This window comes from Mus musculus, chromosome 6, assembly GCF_000001635.26.
Source record: "Mus musculus strain C57BL/6J chromosome 6, GRCm38.p6 C57BL/6J".
In the NCBI taxonomy this organism is placed as follows: domain Eukaryota; kingdom Metazoa; phylum Chordata; class Mammalia; order Rodentia; family Muridae; genus Mus; species Mus musculus.
In genome coordinates, this window is record NC_000072.6 from 100,664,065 (window position 1) to 100,683,142 (window position 19,078).

Consider the following 19,078-nt stretch of genomic DNA (forward strand, 5'->3'; position numbering starts at 1 on the left):
AGGCTCACAGGCTCATGCTCACTGGAAGAGTCTGTCTGTACATGTGCGACAGAAGCTGTATGATACCCTCGTGTGTGGCCTCCATCCCTCCGAAGCATCCTCCTTCCTTAAGGATGTCCAGGAGCACCAGGAGAGAGGTCTATTCATAGTCAGGAAAGTCAGCTCCATCCTAGAGGGAACTTTCCCTAAGGAAAGCATCAAGCTGGTCATGAAAGGAAATGGACAACTGCATGATCCTTACATACAAGTAGCTTGCTACAGGCTCTAACTGTGTCTCCTTCCACAATCTTCCTTTAAAAGTGCCCCGGGTAAGCAGAAATGAAGTTGAAGACTGCGTGGCACAGTCTTCCAGGACAGCATACCTGTAACCGCTGAACCACACCGGCCCGCAGGTTTCCAAATCCATAGTGACACTGTGATTGCAGAGTACTTTCTGAGACCTCTTCATAGGGAGTCTGCTCGATTTCCCAGTCAAACTCTTCATCCTCGTCGTCAGCTCCTTCCTCAGCAACCCCGGAAGCACCTAAATGTGTTATACATTAGTTTAGTGCTCAAAGTCCTGAGATCTCTAGGTCCAATGAGAGGAAGAAGTTGCTACAGGGAAAATGCCTGTATTTGTGCACCGAAGGCCCAGACAAGAATAGTCACAGCCCTGCAGGTCACAATGGCCAAAAAGTGGAACCAGCCCGAATGTTCACCACAGTAGGAGGTATAGATCAACTGGAAGTGCTGAAGGTAGATGGACTTGTGTTTTAACACACATACACCTCATAAGAACATTGAACGTAAGAAGCCAGACAAAAAGGAACACGCACTCTGGTCAGGCAAAGGGGACGGGTACTGGGGATCTAGGGAAGATCAGGTATGGAACCTGGGAAGAGCGTGATGGGATCAGAGGAATCTTTAATCCCAGGGTACAGGCAATAAGTGAACACTACAGCTCGTGACCGAGCAAGTATTCATATTATGTAGCTTTTCAACTATACACTTCTGGCAAGGCAGAATGCTTTAATGATAGAGAAATAGGAGTAGAGCGTGACTGCTCTACTCCTCCTGGCCCCGGCTTTTAGCTGTGCTACCAGATGAGCTATTTTCTCAGGACACTTGGACTTTCCCTTTTTATTTTCTTCACTTGAAACTTTTTCCTCTGGTTTTCTATCCCCAAGTCTCTTCCCTAGAAACACAAATTGTCATGAGAATTCTTCTTTGTCCTCATTTCCTCCCGACAACAGGAAACATACCTATTTCTTCCACAAGTGGCTTGGCAGACCTGGATTTTCTCGGGGCCAGAAGAGCAGTTAACATGTTCAGCCCCTCAAAATGTTGGCCAGGAGTTTCCTTGGGCAATCGAATGGTAAAAATTCCTTTAAAAGAAATTGTTGTATAGTTAGGCATTAGAATATTTAGACTTCATAAGTACATATAAGGAAATATAAGTACAGGTAATATGTAATTCTGAGGAAAACCTCTGTTAACTATGTAAGTGTTCCAGCTCTGCTCCAGGGAAGGAAAGGGTTCTCCAATACAAGGGTTGCAGCTCGTAAGGGAAAGGTGTCTTGGTAGTCGGGAGCCAAGGAATACCACAAAATCACACAAGAGATTTACTGGGAGGAAAACCCCAGGAGGGTGGCAGCAAAGAACTCAGCAGAAGATGGGATTTATATAGGGTTTCTTGAGGCAGGGGAGGCCGAGGTGGGGATGGGGATGGGGGTGGCAGAGCTTTCCAGGATGGCCTGGGATTGGAGGGATGATGTGGCCCTATCTTGGGGCAAACTCAGGTATTAGTGGAATTTTTTTTTCCGTAGGATAAAATCTGGCTACTCTCCTGCCATCAGGGGCTGGGACGGCCATTAACAGCCATTAGGGAAGTCTGAGTGGGGCAAGGCCTGGCTCTTGGAGCTCCTGAGACAGGAAGGCTGGTTGCTCCTGCACATGGAGGGTCAGCAGCCTGAATAGTCTATGAGGTTTCTAGAGTGGGGCTTTTGCCCATCACAAGAAAGGCCATCCTGCAGCTTGAATTGGACAGAATAGCCAACAAACTACATATCTGAAGAGAATTAATATCCACATGTAAAGAGCTCAAAACACAAAATACTCAGGCCAGACTGGAAAAATGGCTCAGTTGGTAGCGTTTCTCACATAACCATAAGGATCTAAGTTTCAATCTCTATATTCTACATATACAATATGAGCACAACGTCCAATACCTATAACCCTAGTGCTGAGGAAATGGAGACAGAACCCCTTCAAATCTCTATATTCTACATATACAATATGAGCACAACATCAATACCTGTAACCCCAGTGCTGAGGAAATGGAGATAGAACCCCTTCAATCTCTATATTCTACATATACAATATGAGCACAACATCAATACCTGTAACCCTAGTGCTGAGGAAATGGAGGCAGAACCCCTTCAATCTCTATATTCTACATATACAATAAGCTGAGACCAACATCCAATACCTATAACCCCAGTGCTGAGGAAATGAAGACAGAACCCCTGAGGTTTGCTGGCCAAGCTGAAGCAACAAGATCCTAGCACCAAGTTCAGTGAAAGGCCTCGTCTCTTAGGTAGATCGTAATGAAGCAAGAACCCAGAAAGTCAATCCTCTTGTCTACAGTAGGTGCATACACACAAACACAAACTAGGGACAAACCACCTACACACACACACACACACACACACACACACTAGACAAAACAACCAACTCAACCAAATGGCAAATAAACACAAAAAAAAAAAAAATGGTCAGCATCCTTAACCAGCAAGGAGAGGCAAACTACACTGAGATCCATCTCAGCTCAGTCAGAATGCCTCTTACAGAGAAAACACAACAGCAGTGCTGGCAAGGATGCAGAGAAAAGTCACACACACACACACACACACACACACACACCCTCATGTATGAGACTTGAAAGCTACGGAAACTAGGGGAAAGGGCATGAGTAGGAGAGGAAAAGGGGAAGAGAGAAAGGAAACAGTTTGGAGTGGTGAATATATGATATACTTGAAAAAAAATGTTTTCAGGAATCCTAACACCATCTGCAATGAATACACACCAATGAAACATTTTAACTAGATTATTAAAAAAAAAACAACATAATTTCTTAAGGGATTCTAAAACTTTGCCCTTATTATAGTAACTACAAATCAAGAAAAACTCTTAAAAGAGGTTTTTCCAAACTTGTCTCTTTGATCAGAAATTACTGTAACCAAACCACAGAAAGCTTTGCTATCACCTAATACCATCTTAACCTAGTCAAAATATCCAAGCTCAAAGAGCTTTAACAAGTCAGGGGCTGAGGAGGTGACTGCGCTGACCAAGAGTTACTGACAAATATGTATTTCTGAACGACGGGGAAGTCAGGATACCTAATCCACACAGTAGTAACGGCTTTAAAACTACATCAAAGCAATTATAGCTTAATAATTTCTTCACTAACTCTAGAGACATTTTTACTTTTTTTTGAGACAGCTTTGCAATGGAGCCCTGGCTAGCCCAAACCCACATGAAACTATGTATGCTCCTATCTTGGGGTCCCGAGCACCAGGATTACAAGTGTGTATGCCCACTTCCAGTCCACTGTGTTAAAAATTTCCCTCTTCCATCACACTGACACGCAATACAATATATCAAATACGACCCGTCCCGACATCCCAGATAGTCAACACCTCAACTCCAAGTACTTTACAGTTTTGTTTTGCTTTCTGGGGTTTATTTTATAAATTATGTGTGCATGAGTACAAGGGCCTGCGGAAGCCACAAGAGGGTGTCAGAGTCCCTGGAGCAGGACTTAGAGCAACTGTAAGCCTCTGTGTACTGAAAACCAAAAACTCTGATCCTCTGTAAAAGCAGTATATGCTCTGAACAGCCGGGCTATCTCTGCAGCCATAAAGTTTAATAATGCCACTGTCTTATCCACAGCTAGGATAGCGGCTCCCTTAGACTTCATTATCACATCATTACGAGTGGGAATTTAATCACTTTTCTTTAGTCTCATTCTCCCCAGCCCCTTACCCCAGCTCTCAATAGTCACTGAATAAATTACATAAGAATATACACGAGCTACTTTTTTTAAATTAAAAAAAAAAATACTACTCTGCATGCATGGGGTAGGGGGGACGTGACAGGCTGTGCTATAATTCATGTGTGGCAGTCTGAGCACAGCTCTGCCCAGTCAGTTTTCTCCTTTGCCTTTACATGGGTTCTGGGAACTAAATTCAGGTTACCAGGTTTGCTAGACAAACGCCTTTACCCATTGAGCTAATTTGCCGGCCCCCACAGCTACCCTTATTCCAAACTCAGTCCAAAAGAAAAGACAGGAGCTGCAGTAAGTGTAAAATTCCTGGGGTTTGTGGCTGGCTTAAGATGGGGGCTTGTCAATCATGAATAGAAAATCCAATTACTCTTATATTTTTCCATGCATAATTTCTCATCTACCTGTTATTAAAAATCTAAATTTGAAAACTGTTTAAGAAAGTTTTCATTCAAAAGCTTATAAACCATCCATCCATTATAAAGCCAATCATTTCGAGTTGATGTTTACCTTAAACATGTGCTAAATATAGAAACAACCCCAGAAAATTAAACTAGGACTTTTGAGTCAAATTTAAAGATTATTGCAAAATACTTTAAAAGACTGAGAAAACTGCTACCTGTCAAAAATCCATAGATAATAGGCACTAAAGATTAAAAAAAGTTATACAGCATACAGCAATTGCTAGACATCTCTGAAAGCCCCCCATGGTATCTTTAGAGACTACTACCATTTGAGTATAAGGAATCCACTAAATCCCAGCCAAGACTGGGCCTATGGCTCAGTCAGTAAAGCACTTGCCATACAAGCAGGAGGACCCGAGTTTCATTTCTAGAACCCAAATGAAAACATAAGATGCAGTGGTGCATGTGTGTAATCCTCCAGCTGGGGAGACAGAGACAGAATATTCCCAGGGCTTCCTGCCCAGCCAGTCTAGCCTAACTGATAAGCAACAAGCAAGAAACCTTATCTCTAACACATTCCTCAGGATGACATCAGAGGTGGTCCTTTGGCTTCCAATTGCACGTGTGCACACATATGAACCTACACATATACACCTCCCCTCACCACATCTATACCTACAGATGCAGTTGTACAGTACCATCATTGGAGCCAAACTGCCACCATCTTCAGCTCACAAATGGTCATCACAGACGAGCCTGCTGACTATTTACGGTCCCTCACAGAATGAGAGGGCAGCCACCATCACCCCCAACCAGAATTGTATGATCCAATTCTGCCCCAACTGCATGTGGTCGTGGGGGAAGAGCTAGAATCTAGGCTGAAGGGAGGGAGTTCAATCTATGCAGCCCTGAGGAAGCCATGCAGATCGTCTACTGTGGCTACTTCAAGATTACCAAGATTCCTGCCCTAAACCCCTTACCCACTACTCTATAACTTAATAAACTCAATGGTTCTCCCAGTGAACTTTGATGGAATCACATTTAGTTTTTCAATGGGACCTTAGGAGAATGCCCCTTCTAGGGAAGGAACGTTAGCAACACAGGTGGCATGCGCGTGCACATACATACATACACACACACACACACACACACACACACACACCAATCTATCTAAAACCCCAAACCATACCTTTATCTGCATCATAGGTCCCCTGCTCAGATCCATTTTCCACAATCCTTCCAGGCAGAGTTAATCTGCAGATTTAACACAAGAAAGGCCATCATCAATCGTAGCATAGTTTTAGCCATCAAAATCTATCCACCATTCGAAAGGCAACTTTCAGTGCTTCACATTTTGCAAGCTAAATAATCTAGATTCACTCTTCAACTAAGAAAATAAAAAATCAAATGGCCCATCTTTCCATTCGAATACTTTAACTACCAATAAAATGGGGGGGGGGGGGAGAACAACTCACAAAAAACAATTGCAAACGTATTTATGTCTGTTCTACTTCACTTTAAACTTAATCTATAAGTTAAACTTCATCTTAGGTTTATAGGTAAAGAGAAAATAGTATATACAGGATTCATTACTAGCCATGATTTCAGATATCCATTGAGGAGTCCTGGAAGTATCTCTCATAGGTAGGGAGTGACCTACTGTATTTTCAAGTTGGTATGCTAATAAAGATCTAATGTGGCTCCCACTCGAGCAGTGAAGAAACCCCTTGACTGTAGCTTGACTCCGTTGAAAGCAGAGGGCAACTGATGAGCAAGTTTAGAAAGACTCTCACACCGTCCACGGTACAAGGGGGTACTAGTTCTGCTTAACTCAAAGTCCGGCTATCAGAATTAAAATGACTTAAAACGACATGTGCGCATCTAAGAAGCTGCCTGCCTACCACACTGAAGGTGGCGAGTGTGAGCTGCCACTACTATTTTGGTTCAACATGGAGAAAAACCTGATATGAATGAATGGTAAATGCTAAGTACTGCTCGCATCTCCGGGCAGCCAGGCATAAAAGAATTGGCTAATCTGATGCTAACAGGAGACCTGGGAACTACAGGAAGCAGATGACATGCGGGCGGGAGTCAAAGGACCGGCCCACGCCGTGAGGTCACCACGGATAGGGGGAGGCTCGGGCGTGCAGTGAAAGAAAAGCACAAGTCAGGAAAGATCGAGAACGAGGGTGACCGGACTGACACCGCGCGGGTGGCCCCGTGCTCGGTGGCGGGATCCACGGATGCCACAGGAGGTGATTGTGCGGCAGGCAGACTGCGAGCCTGGAAGAAGTCGCCGCCGAGGCGGCAGCGAAGAGACCCGCGAGAGTGTTTGTGTCCGCGAGCGCGGAGTAAATCGCGAGCGTGGGCTCCCGAATGAAAGCGGCACGCAGGCGGCGGGAACTCGCCTCAGAAAGTACGGCTTGGCGTAGAACTTGAAGTCCACCCCCTCGAAGTACACGTCGAACTCAGAGGCGCGCGCGTGGGGCACGCGGATGGCGACGGTGAGGAAGTCGCAGTCCTGGGTCAGCTCGAACGCAGGAGTAAGCATCGCTGCGCGCGCCTGAAGCCAACACAGCCCCGCTAGGCACACGATCAGTTCCCCCGCGCGACAGACCCACGCCGTACCACAGCGCTTCCGGACGGAGGCGGAAGTGAGTGCGTGTGGGGGCCGGAAGTCCCGCCCTGCGCCAGTCTCCTTGGAGACGGGACGCTTTCGCTAGCTGGGCGGAGTTTTTAAACAGATTGAGAAAGATGCCCTGCAGGCTTGTTATGAAACTTCAATTAAGGGAAATTTTTCGAAGAACTGGAACTCTAACCGGGACGTTTACGGACTAACGGGAACACGAAGTCGCCTTAGACTCATTAACGTCTATGGGGAGACTTAGAAATTATTTAACTGCCTTGTGGTTTGTTTTTTTTTAAGTCAACAAAGTGGTTTTGAATTTCTATGTGAGTGTTTCCCAGTTGCACGACCTTGAGCTACAAAACTCCTCTTTACTTCAGACACCGCTACTATAAAAGGAGGCTAATATTATTCCAGCTTCCTCAGATGCTGTGAGGATTACACGGAGTAATCCATGAGGAGCTCTGTACCCTTCAAGTAGTCAGCACTCAGCAAGTAGAAGCAGGTTCTGCAGTAGCCACAGCGACGTCCCTAAGGTGACGTTCCTTTCAGTTCTCACCTGTAATGCCAAAAACCTCCCCCCCCCGCCCCTCTCCTACCCCTCCCTCAGCTTCCTCTCTCCTTTTTATTCCCTTCTTTGAATAGTTTTCTCATTAACAGAATATGTGCGATATGTGTCCTCTAATCTAACCCACACTGCAAACTCCAAGGAAAAGTAAGCTGAGAGATTAAACGGGATCAGAATCCAGATGCCCAGTCAGCGCCGACTCTGAAGAATTGTGCTTCCTTTTGATTTTGTTTCACTTTTTTCTGTTTTCATACACTCTTCAAAAACCGTCTTTTGTCTCTTTTTTCTTCACGTTATTCTTTTTAGTTCCTCTGTTATGCTTACTCTCCCAATGCCTTTCCCACTACTCTCCCTCTTCCCCCTTATAGTCTCTTGGACATCCTTCCCCCTCATTTCTTTTACAGGACCTAGCACAGTCCAAATATAGTATTGTGCTGGCTGGTTTATGTCAGCTTGACATAAGCTAAAGATATTTGAGAGGAGGAGGAAACCTCAATGAAGAGAATGTCTCCATAAGATCAGACTGTAGGCAAGCCTATGGGAGCATTTTCTTAATTAGTGATTGATAGGGAAGTACTTAGCCCTTTGCGGGTGGTGCCACCACTGGGCTGGTGCTCCTGGATTCTATAAGACAGCAGGCTGAGCAAGCTCCACGAGGAACAAGCCAGTAAACAGTACCCCTCCATGGCCTCTGCATCAGCTCCTGCCTCCGGGTTCCTGCCTTGTCTGAGTTCTTGTCCTGACTTCCTTCCATGAGGAACAGTGTGATATGGAAGTCTAACCCAAATAAACCCTTTCCTCCACAAATGGTCCTTTGGTCATGGTGTTTCCTCACAGCAATAGTAACCCTAACTATGACAAGTATGAATTCCCTGCTCGTGAATGTCAATAGAGTAGCTGATCTCAGTGGCTTACACCTGTAATCTCAGCATGCAGAGGAGGCAGAGGCAGGAGGAGGATTGTGCAAGTTTTTGACTAGCCTCAGCTATATAATGAGCGCCAGGCCACACTGCATGTCCTAGCTTGCTTTCTATTGTGATAAAGACCATGACCAAAAGTTACACGGGGAGGAAAGTGTTCATGTACTTTCCATTTCCCGGTCACACTGCATCCTCCAGGAAGGCCAAGGTAGGAGCTTGAGGCAGGTGTTAAAGCGGGGACCACAGGGGAACACTTCTTTCTTGCTTGATCACCTTGCTCTTTTATGCAATCTAGGACCACCTACCTGCCCAGGGGTGTGGCATCATCCAAGTATATTGGGCTTCCCTCCTCAATCAGTAGCCAAGAAAATGTCCCCATTGATTTGCCTACAGTCCAAATTGATAAACATTTTCTTAATTGAGGTCCCCTCTTCCCATACGACCTCAGCTTGTACCAAGTTAGTAAAAACTAACCCGTACTCTGGGTTACACGGTGAAACTCTAGCTCAAGACAGCATGAAGAAGAAAACCAAATAACAAATATTGATAGAAAGGGTTTAAAGCCATTTCCTTTGACAGTAAAGATCCCCAGATACCCACAAAAGCCTCCCTGCCAGCTGGCTTTTTATGATGCTAGGAAAACAATCTTGACATTTAATTGGGACTCGGAAAGAGAAAATGTTAGCATTAGAAGGTTTCCCAGCTATGCAGCAGAACTACAGTAAGCTTGCTCTGATTCCTCCTCCTCCTCCTTTCTGGCAGCTCCACGAGGAAGCCATGTCTATTCTGTTCACAATTTGTCAGTGTCTCAGTGGGCTCAAGGTTAGTCTCATTCTAGGTCCAGGCTCCAAACCACTAAAGAGCTAAAACCTCCAATATTACCTCCCACGTCTTGGTTTCATCCTCAAAGGCCAGGCCTGCATTCCTTAGACCATACGAATCCTTAACAGTAATAGATAGTCAATTTTTACAATGAATTGATGCCAATCTGGGATTAGTAAAACCCTTAGAAGATTCCCCTGAGAAAGCCTCTGGCCAATTACTCCAAACTCACTTCCCTAGAAAGAATCTTTATATCTGCCATGGGACCTCATTCCTGTAGGTCACAAGCATTAGTATTTTTAATTATTAATGACAGGAGATTAAATAAAACAAGCTATGCTATACACACACACACACACACACACACACACACACAGAGAGAGAGAGAGAGAGAGAGAGAGAGAGAGAGAGAGAGAGAGAGACTGTATCAGTCAATATCACTCTTCAGTAGGGATTTATACAGTATTTGCTGTATCTCAGAAGAGCTGGTCTACTGAGGTTTATCACGTGGGAGAAAAGGAGGATTTGGGTCCCTTTTTTCCCTTTGTAAATGGTCTGCTTTATTTTTAAATTTTAATTGTATTTTACGTGTATAGGTGTTTTATCTGAATGTTACACCACCTGTGTGCCTGCTACCCGTGCAAGCCAAAAGAAGGCATCCAGTCCCCTGGAGCTGGAGTTGTAGACAGTTGTGAGTCACCACGTGGGTGCCAGGAATTGAACCCAGGTCCTCTGCAAGAGCAGCAGGTGCTCTTAATTGCTGAGCCATCTCTCCAACTACCAGTTCACTTAATTTTTGTGTTTGTTTAGTGCTAAGTTACATAAATTATACATCCATTCTTCTTTTTAAAATGTAAAGTTCTCTTTTAGCTGATGTACAGCTTTGTCTGTTTGTCTGTCTGTCTATCTGTCTGTCTGTCTGTCTCTTTCTCTCCTCCAAAGCCACTTCTTCCACCTGCCTTTGCAGACTCTCCTATTTCTACATACTTTTCCACTTTTCCACGTATGCTAGCAATTTGTGTTTAGAACTACTTTATAATTTTTCCTTACTAAGGACAAGCATATAACCTGTCACCTTCGTTTACATTAAATCATTCCTTCTTCTAATCTAAAAAATATGATGTGACCCATGAGTTTCAAAATTAAACATTAAATTTAAAAGACAAGTTATATTCTCCCAACAAGATGTTATTTATCTTTTTAGTAGATTAGGTTTTTTACATAATAGATGCTGATGACAGTAGGTTTCCCTTTCCTCCCCACTTCCCTCCCTGTCGCGATACACTTCCCTTCTGTCTCTCATTAGAAAGGAACAAGCTTCTAAGAGACAATAATAAAATATAACAAAATAAAATATAGTAAGAAAGAGCAAAAGTTATCACACTGGAGTTGGAGAAGACACACCAACAGAGGGAAAAAGAGCCCAAGGGAAGGCACAATAATCTGAGACCCACTCGTCCTGTTGTTACTCGGGAATCCCATAAAAACACTAACCTAGAAGCCCTGGTGTATTTGCAGAGAACCGACTCACACAGGCCCTGGGCTTGCTGCTCCAGTCTCTGCGAGTTCATATGAACTCTGCTCATGTTGATTTAGAGGGCCATGTTTTCTTGGTGTTTCCTCGTTTGCAAGTTCCCTGAGCTCTGAGGGGAGGAATTTGATAGAGACATCCCACTTCGGGCTGAGTGTTCCAAAAGACCAATTTTTAATAAACAATTCTGGTGTGCTGGAAGATCTTTTAATGGTGAAATACCCCTTATCTCCAGAAGGTGGCGATTACCTAGGCAATTAAAACAGTGCTAACTGGAAGAGCACGTTGTAACCTTTGAGTTTAAAGCAGATAAGGCTGTTTATACCTCTAATCTATTTCCTGAGTAATTTGGGAAGGTAGTGGTTTTCTACATAGAATCTTCAAGCTTGACGATGATTACTATGCTTCATTTTGTTTATTATTTTAAAACTTTTATCATTTTTTCTTAAAGATAACATCTTAAGCTATAGGCCAGGCTGCCCTTAAACTCATGATGTAGCCTGGGCTGACTTAAAACTCATAGCAATCCTCCTGCCTTACTTTTGAGTTCTGAGATTACAAGGGTAAGACACCACACCCAGAAGGCCCTGTTAATTTTTTGATAGAAACCTAAACTTGTACTCTATTCAAAGACATACAGAAAGATTTTTTAAAGCAAAAAAATAGTCCTCTACTCTATATTTCTCTTTTTTTCACTAAGCACAGCATCACAGTATCTCCATTTTATTATATTTTTGCTAGTAATATATTTATACATAACTGTGCTGTCCTTAGTTATTAGCATTAATACTGGTACTAAAAAAAAAGAGAGAATTGGGTGAGGTAGTGGTTCATTTTAAAGAAGACAAAAATGAAACTAGTGCTAGAATCACAAGCATAGATTACAAAAACTAGATTCAGAAGAAAATAGTTAAAATGCCACCTGAATTATTCTTTTCCTTGAGGTGCCACTTGGATTTTTGTTTGAGGCCAGGCCCACTCTGTAGTCCCAACTGTTCTCAAACTCACAGCATGCCTCCTGCCTCAGCCTCTGAGATAGTGGGGCTACAGGGCATGAAGCACAACACCAGCCTAGGTTAAGTAAAGGGTGGGTAAAGACACAGGTGACCGTCAGATAAATGTTAAAGACACTTGAAAACAGTGACAAAGGGTGCTGTGGTGATTTGAATGAGAATCCCCCGCCCCCATAGGCTCATACTTAAATGTTCCTGTCACCAGTTGGTGGGACTGTCTAGGAAAGATTAGTGGGTATGGCCTTGTAATACAAGCCATATCACTTTGAGGTCCCTAAAAGTCCTGCATCTCAGCCGGGCATGGTGGCACACGCCTTTAATCCCAGCACTTGGGAGGCAGAGGCAGGCAAATTTCTGAGTTCGAGGCCAGCCTGGTCTACAGAGTGAGTTCCAGGATAGCCAGGGCTACACAGAGAAACCCTGTCTCGAAAAACCAAAAAAAAAAAAAAAAAAAAAAAAGCCCTGTACTCCTCCTCCTCCTCTCCCCCTCCCCCTCCTCCTCCTCCTCCTCTCCCCACCCTCCTCGTTCTCCTCCTCCTCCTCTTTCTCCTCCTCTAAGTAGCTAAGATGCAAGCCTTCCCGCTGCCCCACTCTTCATCATAATGGTCATGGACTAGCCCTCTGAAACTGTAAGCAAGCCCTCAATTAAATGTTTTTGTTTATAAGTTGCCTTGGGCATGGTGTCTTTTCACGCCAATAGAACACTAACACATACCACGAGTGTGGCGCTGGCAATGTCGCCAAAGGTTTGTAAAGCACATTTTAATTTGATATTAGCTAGATTTTGTTCCTTGACCGTTGTTCCTTCAGCCCATTACAGTCACAGCCTTGAGCTTGTTCAGGGGTACCAAGATACTAGGTAGATATTTCAGATGCGATTTAATTTTGTAAAAGGTCAGTGAACCTCCAAAAAAAACCTGCAATGTCTACAGCTATTTGACCAGAAGACCACTCAAAGAAGCCTCGAGGGCTTCTGTTATTGCTTAATGTCCTGTTTCTAAAAGACATCTGTAGAAAGTTCCAGTGGAGGACCCTGCCTAGATGCCACTAATGAACTGAGAGGCAGAAGGTCTGTCCCTAGCAGCAGATGTTGTGAATGGCTTGTCCCCAGTCCACTTCCCAAGGAGTTAGCCAAGCTCCGGGTTTTCCCACATCCGGTTGGAGGAGCTGTGTTCGTTTTCTCCCTGAATGCTGCAATCAAATACCTGACTAAATCCATAGAAGGAAGAAAAGTTTCATCTGGGCCTACAGCGCAAGGGTCCTGTCCATCCCAGCGGAAGTTAGAGCAGCAGCTGGACTCCGTGTCTGCAGTGAGGAAGCAGAGAGAAATTAGTAGTGTCGCTCTGCTCACTTTCTTCTCCACGTGCACTCCGAGACCCCAGCCCACTGAATAGCACCATATTAACAAAGGATGGTCCCACCTTAATTAACACAGTCTATGAGATACCTCACGGACACGCCCAGAGGTATCATGGCGATTCTCATCAAGTCAACAATCAAGATTAACCCACACAGTCCCTGTGTGGTGACTTCAGTGAGAAATGTCCCCCATGGGCTCATATATTGGACACTTGGTCGCCAGATGACGGTGCTGTTCGGGGAAGTTATGGAACTTTTAGGAGTGCAACCGTTCTTGGGGAAGATGTTATTGTGGGCGGGCTTTCAGGGCTTACAGCCTCTCACCCTACTTCTTGTCCTCCCTCTCTGTCTCTTTCCTGTGTGGATGAGAATGTCATCAGCCGGCCTCCTTCCCCTGCCACCACACCACGCCCTCTGCCATTATGAACACTCCCTCTGGAACCACAGACTAAAATACACTCCAGCTTCTCGCCTTTGGTGATAACACTGTGTTTTATCACAGCAACAGAAAAGTGACCACTGTGGCCCTTGGAGAGGGGCATTGCTCATGTCTGAGAACAACTCCTTGAGATTGACTGGAGCCTCACCCCCAAAAGAGCTCCCACCACCCTGCCTCCCAGTTGTTAGGCCTGTGTTGGGTACAGGTATCCCTTCAGAGGGGAAGGTGGTTCGTTGTGTTATACATCCAGAGTTCCTTGTGAGATCAGGTCAGAGTTGAGTTTCCCCTCTGTCCACGTCTTTTCCTTACCCTTCCTTCTTCCAGTTTTCTCCAGAGAACTTCCCCTGATAAACTGCATCAAGTTCCCTATCCCAAATTCTGCTTCTAGGAAATCTGACCTATGACCAAGTCTTGGACAGCCTCTTGACATTTGCCACATTCACACGAAACTGCTAGGAAACAAATATCTTCAATGTTGCCCAAGAATACCTGATTCAAACAATTCTGATAGCTCTTGATACTTCATTTAATTAATCTTCTTCCTGCAGAGTGAGCATGACTCCATGCAAAAACAAAAACAAAAAACAAAAACTATTTAAATGTACCACTTCTAAAAATTTAGAGAAATTGAAATTTAACCCAAATATTTGAAAAAAAAACATTTGACTGGATCTATCAAATCTAAACATATATTCATCTTAGCACCCTGCAAATCTCTCTGACACATAATAGAAATGAGTGGTGTAATGCTGTTAGTTGTCAACTTGACAAGATCTAGAATTGCCTGGAAGATGGGCCTCTGGCCACACCGGGGGGGGGGGGGGCGTGGGGTGGGGGTGGTGGTGGTGGTAGTGGTAGTTAGTGGTGGTGTCATCTTAATTACATTAATTGAGTTTGACCAAAGGACCCATGCATTCCTGGCTGGCATTGTTCCCTGCCTGAGACCCTGACCTGTGTAAATGGCCAAAGAGAGTTGAGTAGAACATTCTCCCTGTTTCCTGATTGTAGCTGAAATGTGACCAACTGCTTCAAGATCCTACTACCTTGACTCCCCCATCATGATGGGCCGTACCATTGAACTGTGAGGCGCAGTAAACCCTTCCTCCCTTGAGTTGCTTTAGTCAGTGTTTCATCACAGGGTCAGGGGTGGAGGATGAGAATGGAGGTGTAGGGTGTGGGAGCAAAGGGCAGCTCTTCATCAAGATACAAGTGAAAGAATGCTTATTGATTCTTTATTCATAATAGCCCAATTAGAATGGCAACAATTTAAATGACTATGAAGAATAACCTAAGACTGGGCTGGAGAGATGGCTCAGTGATTAAGAGCACTGACTGCAATAGGATCTGAGGTGAGGAGGACACAACATCTGTCCCAACACTGGGAGTAACTGGGACCAGCAGGACCCAGGCACCCAGGAACGCCACCAGACCAGTGACATGATTTCCTTCCGGTCCATCTGGGTCAGTACTTTGAGCAGACCTTGGGCACAAACTCCGCAGCCAGTCCCATAACACACAGAGGAAACTCCACTCCCAGGGGCTCTAACATGCCTAGGATCCCAGGATCTTGGTCACATCAGGATCTCAGGGTCCCAGACGCAGCTTGACTCCCAGGAGCTCTGACACACCCAGGATCTCAGGATCACAGTATCACAGAATCACAGGATCACAGAGACAGCTTGACTCTGAAGAGTTCTGATACAACCAGGATCACAGGAAAGACAGGCTCCAGTCAGATATAGCCAGGGAAGGTAGCACTAGAGGTAACCAGATGGTGGGAGGCAAGCCTAAGAACAAAAGCAACAGAAACCAAGGTTACTTGGCATCATCAGAACCCAATTCTTCCAACATAGCAAGTCCTGGATACATCATCAACTGGAAAATCAAGATTCAGATCTAAAAATCACTTTTCATGATGATGGTAGAAGACTTTAAGAAGGACATAAATAACTCCCTTAAAGAAATGCAGGAGATTTACACAATGGAGTACTACTCAGCTACTAAAAACAATGAATTTATGAAATTCCTAGGCAAATGGATGGACCTGGAGGGCATTATCCTGAGTGAGGTAACCTAATCACAAAAGAACTCACATGATATGTACTCACTGATAAGGGGATATTAGCCCAGAAACTTAGAATACCCAAAATACAAGATACAATTTGCAAAACACATGAAACCCAAGAAGAATGAAGACACTTTGCCCCTTCTTAGAATTGGGAACAAAACATCCATGGAAGGAGTTACAGAGACAAAGTTTGGAGCTGAGATGAAAGGATGGACCATCTAGAGACTGCCGAACCTGGGGATCCATCCCGTAATCAGCCTCCAAACGCTGACACCATTGCATGCACCATCAAGATTTTGCTGAAAGGACCCTGATATAGCTGTCTCTTGTGAAGCTATGCCGATGCCTGGCAAACACAGAAGTGGATGCTCACAGTCAGCTATTGGATGGAACACAGGGCCCCCAATGGAGTTGCTAGAGAAAGTACCCAAGGAGCTGAAGGGGTCTGCAACCCTATAGGTGGAACAACAATATGAACTAACCAGTACCCCTGGAGCTCGTGTCTCTAGCTGCATATGTAGCAGAAGATGGTCTAATCGGCCATCATTGGAAAGAGAGGCCCCTTGGTCTTGCAAACTTTATATGCCTCAGTACAGGGGAATGCCAGGGCCAAGAAGTGGGAGTGGGTGGGTAGGGGATTGTGTGTGTGGGGGGGGGAAGGGTATGGGGGACTTTTGGGATAGCATTGGAAATGTAAATGAAGTAAATACCTAATTAAAAAAAGAAATACAGGATAACACAGGTAAAAGCTAGAAACCTTTAAAGAGAAAACACAAAATTCCCTTATAGAATTGCAAGAAAACACAAACAGGCAAAGGAAATGAACAAAACCATCCAGGATCTAAAATTGGAAGTAGAAACAATAAAGAAATCACAAGGGGAGACAACTCTAAGGTTAGAAAACCTAGGAAGGAGGTCAGAAGTCATAGATGTAAGCATCACCACCAGAATACAAGAGATAGAAGAGAGAATCTCAGGTGCAAAAGATACCATAGAAAACATTGACATCACAGTCAAAGAAAGTGCAAAATGAAAACCCAAAACATCCAGGAAATCCAGGACACAATGAGAAGACCAAACCTAACAAAAATAGATATAGAAGAGATTGAAGATTTCTAACTTAAAGGGCCAGTAAATATCTTCAAAAAAATTATAGAAGAAAACTTCCCTAACCTAATGAAAGAGATGCCCATGAACATACAAGAAGCCTACAGAACTCCAAATAGACTAGACCAGAAAAGAAATTCCTCCTATCACATAATAATCAAAACACCACATGCACTAAACAAAGAAAGGATTTTAAAAGTGGTAAGGGAAATAGGTCAAGTAACATATAAAGGCAGGCCTTTTAGAATTACACCAGACTTCTCACCAGAAGCTATGAAAGCTGAAGATCCTGAGCAGATGTCATACAGACCCTAAGAGAACACAAATGCCAGCTCAGGCTACTATACCCAGCAAAACTCTCAATTACCATAGATGGAGAAACCTAGGTATTTTATGACAAAACCAAATTTATACAATCTTTCCACAAATCCAGCCCTACAAAGGATGATAGATGGAAAACACCAACATAAGTAGCAAAACTACTCCCTAGAAAAGTAATCTTTCAACAAACCCACACAAACATGATTTCACCTCTAACAACAAAAATAACAGGAAGCAACAATCACTTTTCCTTGATATCTCTTAATATGAAAATTAACATTACCAACATATCCTAATTGATTGGAATTCAAAAATATGAGGAATTAGAAATTTGTTGGCTGTCATCCAGTGGTCTCCCTAATTTGGTAATTGGAGAAATAGGTCCAATATTGTACAATCTATATGCACTTTCTGCTTGTCTGTACATCACAGTGTCTTGCTGTGAGCCATATAATGGTCTTGAAATCATGCTTCTCCTATCTCAGACTCTCTATTAGTGAATTGTTTATTTGATGTTTTTACACTATACTATGGTCTTCAGGACAGGTTACCTATTTCAGAATTATTTATACAGCCAAAAGAAATGTAGACAATTAATTTGGGAGGTGGCAACAAAGAGAGAGAGTGAATGCTTTGCTTGATATTTATATTGTATTAATTTTGAAGGAAAGGACCTTATAAGTCATTCTTTTTCTGAGATGAATTTTTTTTCTGGTTTATCACAGCCAACAAACCAGAATCTTACCCTCACCTAATATCTGTGCCACCCTCCAAGTAGAACCATTGTTCATTGAAACAGTTGATGAATGACCTCATGGATAGACAATCTCAATACGCACACCATTTCCTAAATGAATGTCACCTGTTCCCTGTGGGCTGAGAATGATGACAATCACTCAAATCAAATAGCTTTGACCATAGCAGGAAATCTGTATCCAAATAATCGTGCCTACTACAATTCATCCCTTGGTGGAGCAGAACTGTCAACTCTTAGCTTAGCTACTATGGAGGCAAAATCCTTTGGTGATGTGAAGGACATTGAAGTACAGTCTTATTACAACCAACTCCAATGTCTAAAAATTGTTCCTATTTTGGGTTTATATCACAGTAAGAACCAAGATTTTAAGAAACAAACATACAAACAGACTTTTTCTATTTATGTTCATTTAATAATGTGTCCATCACTTGTCTGCTCTTCCAGAGGTCCTGAGTTTAACTCCCAATTCCCAGCAACCACATGTTGGCTCACAACCATCTGTAATGGGGAGCCGATGCCCTCTTCTGGTGTTTGAAGACAGCGACAGTGTGCTTATATACATGGAATAAATAAATAAATCCTAAAAAAAATAACAGAAGACTAGGAAGATGGCCCAGTTGGCAAAGCATTTAGTACAGCATAACGACCTGAGTTTTGATCCCAGCACCGTGTGTGTGAAAAACAACAAACAAACCAACAAAACCAGCTGGATGTGGTAGCATGTGCTCACCCATAACCCCTGTGGGAAGGAGGGAAGGCAGGTAGGTAGAAATAAATGTACCTCCAGAGCCTGCTGGCCAGTCAGTCCAGACACCTGGTATGATGCAGGTTTGGTGAGAAATCAACTAGAAATGCTTTTCCATAGTTGGTTGTGGGGCAATGGACCGTGCCAGGAACTTCACCTGCTTCTAACCAGGCCCCTGTCACTGAACACAAGACCCCATGGAGAACATCGTAACAATCAGTCACAAAAGGGCAGTGCCCCAAGCCCCTCCACATGCAGATGAAGCATCTCTAACATCTCAGACCAAGCCAATAGAAAGCACCTGCTGTCAAACCCCAACCCACCCTGAAGTGTGTATAAGATCTTATCCAGGAGGA

The 19,078-nt window shown here is 43.7% G+C and overlaps 1 protein-coding gene across 4 annotated transcripts in view; it reads right to left on the bottom strand.

Moving 5' to 3' along the window:
- Nucleotides 1–7,119, bottom strand: part of Shq1 (SHQ1 homolog (S. cerevisiae)) — a 99,373-nt gene extending 92,254 nt beyond the window's left edge. For 3 of the 4 annotated variants that reach the window (XM_006506669.4, XM_006506668.4, XM_006506670.4), the window contains exons 1-4: nucleotides 6,855–7,119; nucleotides 5,636–5,700; nucleotides 1,242–1,364; nucleotides 363–523 (exon numbers count right to left, since the gene is read on the bottom strand). In XM_006506669.4, coding sequence (XP_006506732.1) covers nucleotides 363–523; nucleotides 1,242–1,364; nucleotides 5,636–5,700; nucleotides 6,855–6,997 — 492 coding nt within the window. In that variant the 5' untranslated portion in view covers nucleotides 6,998–7,119. The remainder of the gene's footprint in view (nucleotides 1–362; nucleotides 524–1,241; nucleotides 1,365–5,635; nucleotides 5,701–6,854) is intronic. The other variant, NM_181590.5, reaches the window with a different exon arrangement.
- Nucleotides 7,120–19,078: the final 11,959 nt, after the last annotated feature.